The sequence below is a fragment of the Uloborus diversus genome, chromosome 10 (genome assembly GCF_026930045.1).
Source record: "Uloborus diversus isolate 005 chromosome 10, Udiv.v.3.1, whole genome shotgun sequence".
Lineage (NCBI taxonomy): Eukaryota > Metazoa > Arthropoda > Arachnida > Araneae > Uloboridae > Uloborus > Uloborus diversus.
The window spans coordinates 835686-851038 of record NC_072740.1 but is presented as its reverse complement, the minus strand read 5'-3'; the positions used below and the strand labels follow the sequence as shown (position 1 = coordinate 851038).

Here is a 15353-nt window from a genome sequence, read left to right as displayed (position 1 = left end):
GTTTACTATGTGTGACAATAATGTGTGATTAATTAAAATTTACTCATAAAAATAGGAACAATTTTCAATTACACAATTGTGTTACTTAATTGCCATTGCGTACGGAATTGGAAATTTCGCATATACTACATGCATTTTTCTTCAGAGCATTCTCGTATACTGTAATTATTATTGTTACCTAGATTTTACTGACTATTTGTACATCTATTTATTTATTTGAAAGCTAAACAGCTTCACATACCTACTGTTCTGCTTCAACAAGTTGAGCTATGGCTTTGAACAAGTCCATTTCTTTCAAGGGAGAACAATCAGTAAGAAGAGGCGTTGTTAGGCTACTATTGCAACCCTTTTATTGGCGAGAAAATTCTGTACCGCTTGCTAATAGTTAGGTTTAGTAATATTATTCGACAAATGGGCATTACAATGCCAACTAAATCCGCAAGTTCTTATGCCGTTTTTTCTCACCCCTATTTCAAGTAATGGAATCGTTGAATCGGTCGGGCAGCGGAGCTCAACCTGCCAGAGGTGGACAGTAGAGGACTGCGTACCAAACTCATTACCTCCGGACACACACAGGAATTATTTACAACCCAAGAGAAGAAAATAACACCAAGGGCATCGGCGGGAATCGAACCCACGACCTCCGGCTTAGAGGTCGAAGCTTCTACCACCGAGTCACGGAGGCCCCAACTATTTGTTCATAATTTGTTTCTTAAGTTTATTTCACAATAATTTGTAAGAGAATGACGAGTCACAACTATTTTAGTCATTGTAAGGTAAGTTATATTTTGAATATTTGTATTTTAATCTTTAACGATGTTTGTTTACAGGAAAATACTCTCTCTGTTTTAGAAAATGTCGTATGCAATAGCTATAAATAATAATCCTGACACATATATTCTTTTATCTTCTAATACCATGACATTATTAAAACGAACACTTGTGAAATTTATCTATTCCAAACTGATTATGTATGCTTGTATGCTTGTTGAAACATCTTCGTTTATTTTTATTTTCAATTTTATTGATCTCTAAGCAAAAATCATTCTTCTCCACAAAACAAGAAAAATGTCAAAATCATGTATATTTTCTGCAATTCAAAAATGTAAGTGTTGAGATCAACTCAATTTTAAATTTGACTTTTATCCTTGGAAGTGGAATAAATAAGAAATACGTAATACACTCCTACAAGATTTTATCTTTCAGTTCTCAGTTCATATCTTTCCACTCGTCTCGCCTAAGTATTTAAATTTATAACAAAGTTTTATATAAATCTAAAACAAATATTTATTTATATTATAAAGCAGCAATATTAATTAAATAAGTTTATGGCATAATGTATTTTGGCGGAACTAATTCGCAGTCATATTGGCAACGAGGGGAGACAAAATTTCTGCTTCGCTAGTCTTGGTTAGGGGAAGAGCTTCCTCTCCCACTGGGGCGCATCTCAGGTCAGCCTGGCAGGGCAACCCAGTCAAAACTATACAATAGGTGTCAGTTGTGCTTAAAATTGAATATTTTTCTAAAATGAAAATTTATTATGATTGAATCTTGTAAACAGGAGCAGTTTCCGGCAATAGAATAAGTATTTTATCCGAAAATAATAATTAAGAAAACAATTTAAAGTCAAATGAAACTGGTTTTGCAGAGATCTTAATTTAAAGCTCAACTGCGAATAATTTTTAATGTCAGTTTCTAAGTTAAAAAATGAGTTAATCTTAACATCGATTTTAAGTACATTTACACATTCATGCATTACTATTGGGAACTGAAAGGAACCAACATGCCATCTGGCGAGAGAATCTAAATAGGAAACGATGGCGATTGCCCGTTGTTCGGTGTGTTAAACTTTTAAGCAAAGGAAAAAAATTCATTAGTGTATTTTAACTTATTGAACGAAAACAAAAAGCTCTCAAGCTGTTATATTTGTAGAAACTCTTGTTTAACCGTTAATCTGTCTGATAAATCTAAAAAAGGCATAAGAAAACTTGTTATGTCACTCATACTACTCACGATCATCCTAGTCATCCAAATGTGAGATACGAAAATATTTTGCATCGTAAACCAACCGGGGAAACTGCCCCTAAGTAGTACATATTGCTAAATTACTACGATATGCTACGATACAAGTATGTTCCAGTTACCTTTTTAAAGGAAACTTGGTATTTATCGGCACAAAAACAATTAGATCAATCAGTGCATATAATTTAATGCAATCCCTCTGTGTAGAAATAAACACCAACAGTGACAAAGGGAAGATAGTAGACAAGAGATCAAAGTTAAAATTAGAAATGGAAAAAGATATGAAATGATTGTAAATAGTAAACAATTGAAGAATTGAAGTGCAACAAAAGCCAATACTACAAATCAAAATATGAAAAGAAAACCGATTAATCTGGTTTATGAATAATTAATGGGTTAAGAATAACCTCATCCTCACAAACCAAACACAAAATATGAAATCAAGGCAAAAATATTACTAAAACCAATTAGAAAAATAATCATTCATTGCCAGCTCAATTCCGTAGCAGACAAGCTGGTTTCGTTTTTATCCGATTTATAGCGTCACTTATAGTTACTTTCTGTTCTCAATGTTCAAGTTCAGTACAAACATAGTCTACCTAAAATTGCAAAAAACACTTTGAAAATGCTAAATGCTTTTTTATTTGCTTACTCTTACGAATCCATAAATTTCAATCGTTTAATCATTCCTTGGAAACACATCAGAAGTATTGCATTTACGAATACGTAACAAGTGCTTTATTGGATGACTTTAGCAACCTTGTTGTTTTTGGGTGTGACGGTACTACTGTAATAAGCACAGGCGATTAGGTGTATTTAATGGTGCAGTTCCCAGTGTTAAATTGAAACTTCAAAATCCAGTCCTGCTTACTTTATTTCAATGAGTTGCCATTACGATATTTGTTTGAATCCATAGATAGAAAGTCAACTGGCCCTACATCTTACACCGAAGACATTGGACGAAACAACAACGATTGCGAAAAGCTTCCAATTGTTGCTTTTAATAGCATTGAATCCAAGCTGCCAAATATTGGCCCCACCACTCTCAACTCAGATAAGAAATAACTACTGGATATTTGCACCGCCTTAGTTCTAGTGTTTGTTATTCAGGTCTAGCTAAGCTAACCGGGAACGTCGAATTTGGTCCGATGACAAAAATTTTCTGTTTTCTTTTACATTCATTATTTTACCAGTTGCCGTTATTTTTGTATTTGTAAAGATGAAGGCCAGAAGATGTTTGAACTTTCTCTCTCTCTTGAGTTTTCTAAGCACCAGGGAAAATGCGCTGTCTATTGGCACAAAAACTGCCTTAGGAGTTGCACCAGAGAAGTGATAAAATCACACATAACAAATAATAACAGCATTGCGCATTCTTTTTACCAGAACTAACTTAAACGTTATTCGTGATGTCTACATACAGTAAACATTGCATTGTACAAACATACATTTTGGTAAGGATAAAATCTAAAAACATATACTTTCCAGGGGAAATACTGCATCGACTGGCACAAGCATGCTTAATGGCAGTGCAACGAAAATTGATGCAACATTATTTTAATTTTTCTTAACACCCTTAGCTTGCTTTTATCTTTAGTTTGTATTACGTAGGTTATTCGCGGTCAAGAATATTCTTCAGCAGTTTTAATGTTAAATTTCAGTCATTTAATTTTGCCAGGTGAGAGTGACATTATTTTTTCATGACGGGAAAATAAGTTTTTTTTTGTATATTAATGAATATTTTTAGCATGTTTTTTGATAAAATATGTTTTGATGTTTATTTAGAAAGATGATTATACTACAAAACATTATGTCAGGTTATTTTTTAAGGAATGCTGAACGTGTTTGTACGAAAAGTCGAAAATACGGAAGTCAGGGGAGTTTAGATTTTCAACTACTTTCAAACATTAATGCTAAAATGAAACAGTTATGGGAAATTGACTGTGTGGGCAAAATAAAAGACAATATGCTTTATTAATGAAGCCCAGGATAACATAATACAATTTATTTTCCTTAAAAACTTTCTACCCACCGTTGGACTTCAAATAGCGTTTATTCACCCAGACCCATCAAATGAGTAGTTAACTTTGATCGTATTCATTCTAAGAACTACGCGCCATCATGGTTCCGAGTTAATATTACTGTTATATGGTAACAAGCTTTTGTAATAATGGGTTTTTATTTGGGGAGGGGGGAGACCACGAAGCGGACACTGGAAAAATTTTCCCTTTCCAAAATCCTAGATGATTCTGGGGGTTTTGTCTCAGATGGGGGGGGGGACTGTAATTGATGTCACAACTAAACCATCCTATCAAAGACGGTTCAGTAAATGACCAAAAATGTGAATTATCACTTTCAGGGAAATCTGCACACAAAAATATTCCAAAATACCTTGAGTCTGAGCCTCTACTAGACTTCGGGTAAGCCAGTCAGGACCATTGCTTCGGGTGGCAAGTTCAAGTATATTAATTAAAGCCCAAGCGTGGTGCCAAAAGGGCATCATGACCTCCTTAAGAGACCAAAGAAAGCTTAAAACTTCACTTTTCGTTCTTTTGCCAAGCAAAATTTCTGAGAAAAAATCCCGATTCCCACACCCTTCCCTAATATCGCCACAAATAACCTTAAAAATGCATTTTCAGAGAACACATTTCTAAAACATTTCCAGAAGAGTCACTTTTATGTGCTTCTTCTCCCAACTTGGCCCCCGACTCCGTAACGTCACGAGTGACTTCAATTTTCAAAAAAAATTCAAGAGAAAATCGCTGCTCCCTGTCTTTCACTTACGTTACCCAAAAAAAAGTCCTACGGTAGTTTTACGGCTTTACGATAGTTTTGGAGTTTTCTCAAAGACCATCTCTGTTTTAGACCACCGTATTTTTTTTTTTTTTTTAATCTGTACAGCAGCTTTTCATTTACATTTAGACAAAAGCAATGACAAGACGGAAGACATGAAAACTAAAATTAATCTCAGGAAACAGTGGAAAAACTTAATAAAAGATTCGAGGATACTAAAACTAATAATAAATATGACAATTGTAGTAATGAAAATAACAAAGCTGTTGGTACAGTAACTAAGGAAAAATTCTGGTTTCGAGCATGAACACGAAATATGTAATAAACTAGCTGCGTGCCCGGCGTTGCACGGGCAACTTAAAAAAGGAAAGAGATGTCTAATTGATGTTTTTGTATTACTCTGATATCAGTTTCTAAAGCGCTAAATAAATACGCGTAATGCAAAGTTTGCAAAACACCAGTAGAGCATATTTTTTGCAAATATCTCTTTAACGTTAATCATAGTTATCAATGATACAAGATATGAGTATTTTCAATTACCACAAAAGATGAAAATATATGCATTATAAACTATAATCTGTGCTCACGTTAAATTAAATTACATCTGATTGACTATATCTGCAATATTTATGTACAATTACAATCAGCTTTTTACATAAAATGACACACTTTTTGGTGGATTACGTGAAACTAAAGCACCAAGACTAAATGAATACCAATAAGCATTAATTTAATAATAACTCATCAGATTTCAATTTAGCTGTAGTTAATATCCTTAAAAACAACCTTTTTTGTTCAACCTCTGTTTCACTTAAAGAAATCCAAGCAATCTTAATTTAACATGTTCTTTTAACGATACAAACTGTATTTCAAAAATAGAAACAGGAAGGAAAAAAAGAGTTATTACAATTTGAAAACTCACTCATGTGACGGGAAAAAGTCCAACAAAATAAACATAATTAGTTGCACATCCTAAGTTTACCAAAATATGAGGCCGGTGAATTAAAAATATGAGGCCGGAAATTTACACTACATTTCATTTCATTTCATTTCGTATGAGGCATTTGCTTCGCTTGAAAGTGCGGCTTTACCTCCACTAATCCAATGCACGAAAAAAAGAAAATAAAGGTCTCTCACTAGAGACAACACAAGGCAGAAACGAAGAAAAACGACACCGCCAACTTACACTACAATCTGTAAACATAGCTAAAGAAACAACTTTCATATGCTGAAAAGAGTTAAGAACGTTAAATGTAAAAAATAAAAAAAGGACAGACGATAAAATAAAGGATATGTCCGAATAGAGCAACCAATTTTAAACTAATTTAAAATGAAATTCTAGATGGAAACGTTGTTTTAAAATTTGGACAACAGCCAAAAATATCTCTTTTAAAACAAATATTAGAATTTTACTTGCTCACCCATATGCAAAATGGCAACAGGAGAGAAATAAAAATTCCTGAATAACGTTTTGTTAATTAACGTTTTAATTAATATCTCCGCTAATTAAAGTCGCACAATTACGAGATTAGTCCCATTATTTTCTTTGGAAAATTTCGAATTGATCGGTATCTCGGTTGACTCTCGATTCGCAGCGGTTCTCGAGAAGATCGATCTTCAGACAGACAGACGGACGCGAACAGATTTTAATATTATAGTGGATGCAGCAATAAAACAATATGTAAGCGATAAATTGAATAAAAAATGCTATAATGTTTCAATTCAAGACGAAATAAAAGTAATGCTTTCTTATGACTAAAAATAGAAGAAAAGAGAAGAAAACGTTCTAAGTGCGGTGCAGAAAAATAAAAAGAGGGAAGTCACTTTTACGTGTATATATACATACAGGGTGTCCCCGAATGCCGTGTGCAAACTTAGAGGGAAGGTAGAAATTACGGCAAAAAACAAGAAACACTCAGGAACATATTGTCGCAAACGCAACGCTGACGCGCTACATGCACACGAAGCCAGGTAATAGATAACAAATAATGATAAATTTTAACACAAATTAAACTTGACTCTACATTTTAGTTATTGAGAAGGGCTTGTTGTAATGTTGCGACTGCAGCTGTAGGATATGAGTCGGAATGACAACGTACTGAGGGTTGCAATTACCAGCCATTTTGAAAAGTTTTCCTTCTTCACTGCATTGTGTTTTCGATACGTATATTAGAACTAGTCGCAACAAAAAACGGGTTTAAAATATTTATAAAATTTAAATGTCCTGTAAAATCGTCTTTGTGTAATAAATTTAGGATCTGCTTCACATTCGTCGGTTTCTGGCTTTGTGTGCATGTAGTACGTCAGCATTGCGTTTACGATCACATGTTCCTGAGAGATTCTTGCTTGTTATCGTGTTCTGTACCTCCAGTGCAAATTTGTACACGGCATTCAGGGACACCCTGGTATATATATATATATATATATATATATATATATATATATATATATATGCATAGGTTTATATGTATATATAAATTGCATAGGTTTATATGTTTTTGTTTCTTCTCTACCAATCAAATGAGCGTAAAATGTACTTTGATATAAAGATCAAGATGAGTGATAGTCACTCGCTATGTGGCGACTAAATAAAACGAATTGGTAACTAAAAATAATTAATTAGTTACATTAATTCGTTTAAAGTAAAATTTTTTCGACTTTAGTAATAATTTAAAAACTAATTTTTTTTTTTTTTTTTTTTTTTTTTTTTTTTGTTGATAAAAAAGTGGCGACTGGAAAAAAAAATTGCCCACTAATGAATTTGCTTCTTCTCGCCACCGGTGGATGAAAAAAACTTCCCAATCTTGTTCTAAACATTCATACTTTCCATTGTCAACTATTTCATACTTCCGTCTTGATGTGAAGGAGAAAATTTTCAGAATGGTACTCACGTAATACTCGGTCGATTTCAAATTCCGTTGTGTCCGAAGCAATGATTATCAAAATGGTAATCGAGTCTAATGAGAATGAGACCTAATACGTCCAGTACGTACGTTTCAAAACTCCAATTTTGGAAAGGTCTTTTTTGTTGGATGTGCGTGCCCTCACGACATCTGAATGGCTCGGGGAGTTACCCTTGCAATAATACAGTGATATACTCTCTGCTGTAAGTGTTTGACGTTTGAAAGCTGATAATGTTCTTGACACTCGCTTCAGTATTTTTATGAATCTGTCCCCCCCCCCCTCAACTGGCTCTATTGTTCCCCCTTTCCAATGCCTTGCTTGAACGCAATATTTTGATACTCTCTTAAAAGGAAAAGTTCACTAGAGCTTATTTGAAAGTTATACAGTAGAATACCTTCATAGTGCTGACCTATGTAACGCAATTCTCTATAAACTGCACAACTTTTCAGAAGCAAATTATAGGTTTTGAAGATTAAAAAATACCTCTGTTTTGCCTAGCAAACATAAAAATTGTTACGCAAATTTAATTTTGAAACAGTTTTTTTATCTTTCCATCTTAATTCAAAGCTTTGAAATGAAAATTAGTAGTCACAGTAAAAAGAAAATATCAGATGGCTCTTGAAAATGCAGCTGTTATGCAAACTATGAAGCTAGCAGAAGTGCAGGATAATTCACATTCTTTTAATTCTGAAACATATTTATTTGTGAATGACTAATTGTATAATTAAGGCTTTAATGTTCATAGCAGATAAAATTCTTTCTGAAGTGCTGATATGTATATATATTCTGAATAATAGTTTCAAAATTTGTGACATGACCTATTTAATGCCAAAACCTGTATAATGCAAAAGATCTGATTCCAAGGTGTGCATTATAACGGTCTTCTACTGTATTTGAAACAACTGCAATTGAGTAAAGTCATGAAATTCGAAGTTTTAAGTGGCGTGTGACAACTCTATTCTCAATAACAATTAATTTGTGCAGGATTGTAATTTTGCTTTATTTTGTGATTTATTTATTCATTTTTACAGCTTGGTCAAGATTTAATTACGAAAATGTATAAAGGCATGACATTGCTAAACACCATGGATAGAATCCTTTATGAATCTCAAAGACAAGGGCGCATTTCTTTTTATATGACCAGCTTTGGTGAAGAAGGTACACATTTTGGGAGTTCTGCTGCTTTAGATCCTCAAGATCTAATATATGGGCAGTACAGAGAAGCTGGTATGTAGCCTTACCTTTGAAGCAAAACTTGAATCTTACAGTGATTTTTGTATGGAACAAATAAATTCAATAGCAATCTCCAGTGGCGTAGCTAGACCCGACTTTCGGGGGGGGGGGGGTTACTTCTTATATATATATATATATATATATATATATATATATATATATATATTATATATATATATATATATATATATAATATAATATATATATATGCATAATCGCTTGGAATTTTTTCCTTTTCTTCTTTTTTTTTTCTTTCTCTCTCTCTCTTCTTTTCTCTTTTTTTTTGAGACTAACTTTTCGGGGGGGGGGGGGGTTTGTCCCAAAACCCCCCCCCCCTTAGCTACGCCCCTGGCAATCTCCATTGCTTTTCTTTTTTGTAATACCATTCCTTTCTTGACTTACCACACTAAGGAAAATCTTAATATCATTGAGACACTTTTCCTCTCTCCATTAATACAATCATAAAGATAAATTTATAAAAAATAAGTTGTTTACTTGAGGATTCATAATATGTTACTGTAGCTACTTTTGTAAAAACTATGTTTAGCTATTTTTGCACATAAATAAGATATGCAGTTATTTCTGAGGGGTTTTTTTTTTTCAAATTAAGTTCTTTGCCAATAAGTTCTATAAAATAGAGCAAGGTCCATCATTAGGGGGATCAGGAGGGAGACTCCCCCCCCCTCTGGTTTTGTGAAATTAGTGTATTTACACATAAAAGGTTGTGGTTTTTGTTACTTTTTGATGACATTTGCATTGATTATATGTTCTTCAATCCTGAGAAAATACCAAATGATGGTCCTACATAGAGTTGTAACATAATTTTCTGTTCTATTTTGTTCATGAGTTGTATATGTTCTGCCAGGGGCGTAGCTAAGGGGGGGGTTTTGGGGACGAAACCCCCCCCGAAAAGTTAGTCTCAAAAAAAAGAGAAAAAGAAGAGAGAAGAGAAAGAAAAAAAAAAGAAGAAAAGGAAAAAATTCCAAGCGATTATTCATGTATGTATGTATATATATATATATATATATATATATATATATATATATATATATATATATATATATATATGTATAAGAAGTAACCCCCCCCCCCGAAAGTCGGGTCTAGCTACGCCACTGTGTTCTGCAGTGAGATTCATTTTCTAAAATTATCAAAACTATGTCAAAAAAAAAAAAAAAAATGCAAGAAATCTACATTCTCTTGCTTGACTAGAAAAATTTTTGACACTAAAATATTTTTCTGCATTTTTGCAAAGTTGCCCTTGAATGAACATTGATTTTATCATTTTACAAGTTTGTTATAATATTTGTCAATATCATCTTAATTTCTGTTCACTTCTTGTATTTTAATCTAAACAGCATTTGACACAAAAGTTCTTCACAAAATTAAAGTAATCCAGTATTAATACATCCAAAAGAGATTAATTCATCATACTGATAATTTCGTTGTAATTATTTTGCTTCATCACTCTCTAATTTGCATATTGCATTAGGACTTCAAATTTTTGGGATCTGAACTTTTGCTTTTGCAAAACCAAAACTTTAAAATTAACCCCCTCAAAACTGAAATGTTTTGAAAATAAAACTTTTTTTAAAATTATTTATTTCTTTTAAATCAGTTTGTTACAGTTGCTGCTGGCCAAAAGTAAAAACTACGTAAGATGATCTGATATTTAAAATTAATGTTTTACTTTCTTAAGGATTAATACTTTTTTTTTAGTAAAAATTCTCTCATATGAGAGTAGTTTAATCGAGAAGTGGAATCTAGGATCCTAGAAACTTGCATTCTTCGAGAAAAAAAGACCAATAAGAGTTTCTAAAACTGCTAGCATGTGGAAACTTTTGTCCTCACAGTTACTATCTTTATGATAAATAACTATGAATCTGCTTACACTGATTTACTTGTGAAGTAGCTTATCAAAAGATTAATAAGAAACCTAAGCGCATGAAATTATCTGATATTTAGAACTTTGTTAAAGCAAAATCATTTTAAGTGAAACATCTTTTAACACAAAACACTTGTTTGACTGCATGAGTTAACTGTCATTTAATAATAATTTATTAGTTAAGATGAAATCCGGTTAACATGAAATAATTAAGTCCCATGAATTTTGTGTGAACAAGGTTCGGCTTTAATTGTAAATGTTTTAAATTCTGACTTTCTTTTCAATTTGTTTCATTTTGATTCTTTACTGTTTTAATTAAGAATAATTTAGTTTAATTTGATTTTTTTACGATTTCAACTAAAGCAATTTAGTTTAGTTAAGATTTTTTTTATCTCAAATTTTCCATTTCTGTTTAAACTTGATAGCATTTAATTTTTTCTTCCTTTGTCAGTAATAAAAGTTTTTGACGCATAGGTGTTTTGATGTATCGAGGCTACACTTTGGATCAATTCATCAACCAATGTTACGGAAATAAAATGGACATAGCGAAAGGCCGGCAGATGCCGGTTCATTATGGTCTAAAATCTTTGAATTTTATGTCTATATCTTCACCTCTTGCGACTCAAATGCCTCAAGGTAATTTTTCAGTTTTTTTTTTCTAATCTATATTCTAATTCTAATCATATTGATTTTAGTACTTTTTTTTCTCTTTGGTCAATATTTTTCACATGAAATGTTTTTATTGATCTGAGCTGTTTCTGTGATTTCACAATTTTATCTTTTAGTGATAAAGCATGTAAAATAGTATATCTTCTTGAAATGAAAAAAATAATTGATCATATTTGTCAATCTGTTAAGCCATGTTCATTCCTCAATACCTAATATAGTCTGTCTTGATGTAGTGATAGCAGAGGTAAACGAAGCAACATTGCATTTGGTGGTACTGTTATGTGCTTGACTCTAGGACCACTGGAAACCATTCCTATAAGGCACTTTTGGAGACTTTTTTTTCTTTTGAGTTATTTAATTTCTTTCTAAAATCACGTTAAAAATTCATTGTAAAATATGTATACAGTTTCATTTGAGAGAAGACTTTCTCTTAGCTTGAATAGCTTGGCTAAAGTGTAAGCGTACAAGCCTGGCTAAAGTGTCATCAATTTTATTAACTGTTGTTTCATCTGAGCACAATTCCCTACTCAGCAAAGAATACCGTATATACTCACGTATAAGTCGAGAAATTTTGTCCAAAAAATGAGATCAAAGGAAGAGGGTCGACTTATACGCGGGTCAAATTTTCCGAAAAAATTTTTCCGATCAACGAGAGCAGGGAAGCTACGAGAAATGCCGATGTACGGTTACAGGTAGTTGCTGATTAGTTGATCGTGTGAAAAAGTAAACTTATTCAAAAATAATAACTAAAAAAACCTAAATAATACACATAAATAAAGATAATTTTATTCCTCTTTATTAAGGATCAAATCAGCAATTAACAAATATCGTGAAACGTATGAAAATATTTATCGTCAACTGTCACGCCATTCAAATAATTAACTGCTATACTTTTTGTTTTAAGAGTGGCAACATACTTGCTTAATCATATCTTTTCAAAGCACATGCATGGCCCACGGCACGTGCGCACTTCTGCCTCCTGTTTTCTTAGTGCCGACAGCGATTCAAAATCTGATATCATTGACGATTCCGCAGCCGCCGAGGTATACGATGACGCGGTGATGACGGAAGCGGACTTTAATGAACTTTCTTTTGCATCCGACTCGGAATCCGAGTTTGAAGGCTTTTAGAAATGTTTTCCTATTTAATTCCTATTTTATTTGTAAATAAATGTGTTCATTATTTTGAAATTTCTTTGAAAATAATTCACGATGTTTTTGGAAAGTATGGGAGTCGACTTATACTCGGGTTTTAGATTTTTTTTGGATATTTTATTTGAAAAAGAGGGGGTCGACTTATAAGAGAGATCGACCTATACGCGAGTATATACGGTATATAAATATGGCAAATATTAGGGATAAAACAGCAATCCATTACGTTCATTTCTCCTGTGATTTGTAAGTCACTGATGGAATGGATCCTTCATATTATACAGGGTGCATCAGTACAGCCTTTATAGACTTTCAGGCCAGATAGAGTCAACCTAGACAATAGGAAATCACATAGCAATGCCTGGTCGGAAACTCTTTCCTGATGTGATAGTGACTGCACAAATCACAAGAAAGACAAGACAAATAAGAGGATAAAACATGTTTATTATTTTTAATGCAGCAAAAATGCTGGTAAGTTTTTGTCTGGTGTACACGATGGATGTCGTTACCTAACCCGAAGCATCAGATGATGGTGTATGCTCACACACGGTTTTGTTGCCGCCCTCGCTTTGACGTTCGATCTTCAATGCGCGGGAGATGTGAGGTCATCACAGCCCAAGGTCGTAATTTCAAACATCTACTTTGATGATGATTGTTGGTTTTTTCATGTTCTTTTTTCTTAAATTTTTGCTGTACTAAGGATAATAAACATATTTTCTTTCCTTATTCGTGTCTTGTTTTTTTGGTGATTTTTGTCGTCACTACCACACCAGAAAAGCGGTTCGGACCATGCATTGCTATGTGGTGTCCCATTTTCTAGGTGTACTCTATCTGCCCTGAAAGTCTGTAAATGCTGTACTGATACACCCTGTATAATATTGAAATGAGACTACTCAAGCTGATCCAATTTATTTACTGAATTCCTGGTTGAGTTCTTTTTCTTTTCCAAAGAATAATGGTATAATTGTGAGTAAAAGCAAAATTAAAGTATCTCCCCCTTCTCTAAGACTGAAAATTCAACTATTTAAGTGCGTTTCCGTCCCATGCACACTTATTTTTTTCTTTAAAACAGACATGTTTAAGGTCAGCCGTTTCTTTAATGCTGAGCTAAAATACTTGCTAAAAAATCAATAAGGGAGAGTTACTATTTGAGAGAAAAAACTATTTTAAACTCATGTCAGCAAAAAGGCAACATTAAGCAATTAAAGGCTACTGAAAGATTGAAATAACTAATTATTTATCTGCAAAAAGTTATTAGGAAAATTCTAATTTTTTCTATAAGTTTTTGCATTCCATTTACTTCCTGTTAAGTTTTTACCAACAAAACACATAAGTAATATCCTGTTAGAATTAACTTCAATGGACCACAAACTAGGTTCATTTTAATGGAAAATTTTTTTGTAATGGAATTCAAGGAATATATAAAAAATGCAATGTCAATTGAGGCGGGAAGCCAGTTTAGACTGGTCAAAAAATCCACTTTTTTAATGTCATAAAATGTTAGTAAAGCTATTCAAGACTATTGTCAAAATTTCAGTGAAAAATGTTGATTAGTTCCAATTCTTAAAGCACTTGACTGACTGGAGATTCGAAAACGATCATAGCAATTTTATAAAAACGCGTTTTTCTTAAAACAACATTTTTTCAACTGATGAGCATTCTAGCTCAAAGAGTTATTGACCAATCATGCTGAAAATTTGTGAATATTTTTTGTTCAATTATACTCTATTCTATATGAACCTAACTCTGGGATGATATTATTAATAAAAATATTTTTTCTAATACAAGAAATGTGGAAAAAATGGTAGAAAAATGTGACAAACACCTCTTGTAATCAAACACCTCAAAAACATGCATTTTAAACTTTTTTGATCATAATTAGGTTCATATTCTTATAAAATATGTTGTTTATCAGAAAGAAAGTTAATGATTACAGATAAAAATTGTGGCTTCGGTAATGCCCACCAGCAACAAGCTCTGATGGCTAATGCCTATGTACAGCAGTTTCTAATTCCACTAATTCTGGTGGAAATGACTTGAAACAATTACAAGATGTACTTCGAAAGATGAATAAAATGACCTTGAAGTTTTAAAAAATTGTGATTATTTCTTTCCTGTTCAAAAAACTTAATAAATTATTGAAGATTTGTTTCATTAAAACAGATATTACATTGTATTTGTATTTGCTGTAATGCGATCTATTGCAGTTGCACTCTTACTAGTTTCTTTTACTGAGTCATAGTTTATGAAAGCAAAATTGATTAATTACTTAAATTGCATTTGTAGCAGTCGGAAGTGCTTATGCTTTGAAGAGATCCCAAACTGGTCTTTGTGTGATGTGCTATTTTGGAGAGGGTGCATCCAGCGAAGGTGATGCTCATGCTGCATTTAATTTTGCTGCCACCCTTAACTGTCCTATAATTTTCTTTTGGTATGTATTAAGTTATGTTCTTAATTTATATTTATTTGCTAATGCATTTTATTCAAAATTTTGAAATTTCAGATCTCAGTTTTATTTTTATTGCTATATTTTATTTATTTTCCTTAACAAAATTGTAATTTTTGATCACATTTATTAATTTGTTTGATTTACCATAATAATAAACACTTACAACTATAAAATGTTGCATTCATTGATGTTTGTAATTTATGTTTCAATAGAGAAATGTTTGGTACATTATTATTTAATTCCTTACCTT

At 32.5% G+C, this 15353-nt stretch overlaps 1 protein-coding gene across 1 annotated transcript in view; it reads left to right on the top strand.

Moving 5' to 3' along the window:
* Nucleotides 1–269: 269 nt before the first annotated feature.
* Nucleotides 270–15353, top strand: part of LOC129231616 (2-oxoisovalerate dehydrogenase subunit alpha, mitochondrial-like) — an 81559-nt gene continuing 66475 nt past the window's right edge. Inside the window, exons 1-4 of the mRNA XM_054865982.1 lie at nucleotides 270–311; nucleotides 8748–8943; nucleotides 11309–11470; nucleotides 14941–15085. Coding sequence (XP_054721957.1) covers nucleotides 270–311; nucleotides 8748–8943; nucleotides 11309–11470; nucleotides 14941–15085 — 545 coding nt within the window. The remainder of the gene's footprint in view (nucleotides 312–8747; nucleotides 8944–11308; nucleotides 11471–14940; nucleotides 15086–15353) is intronic.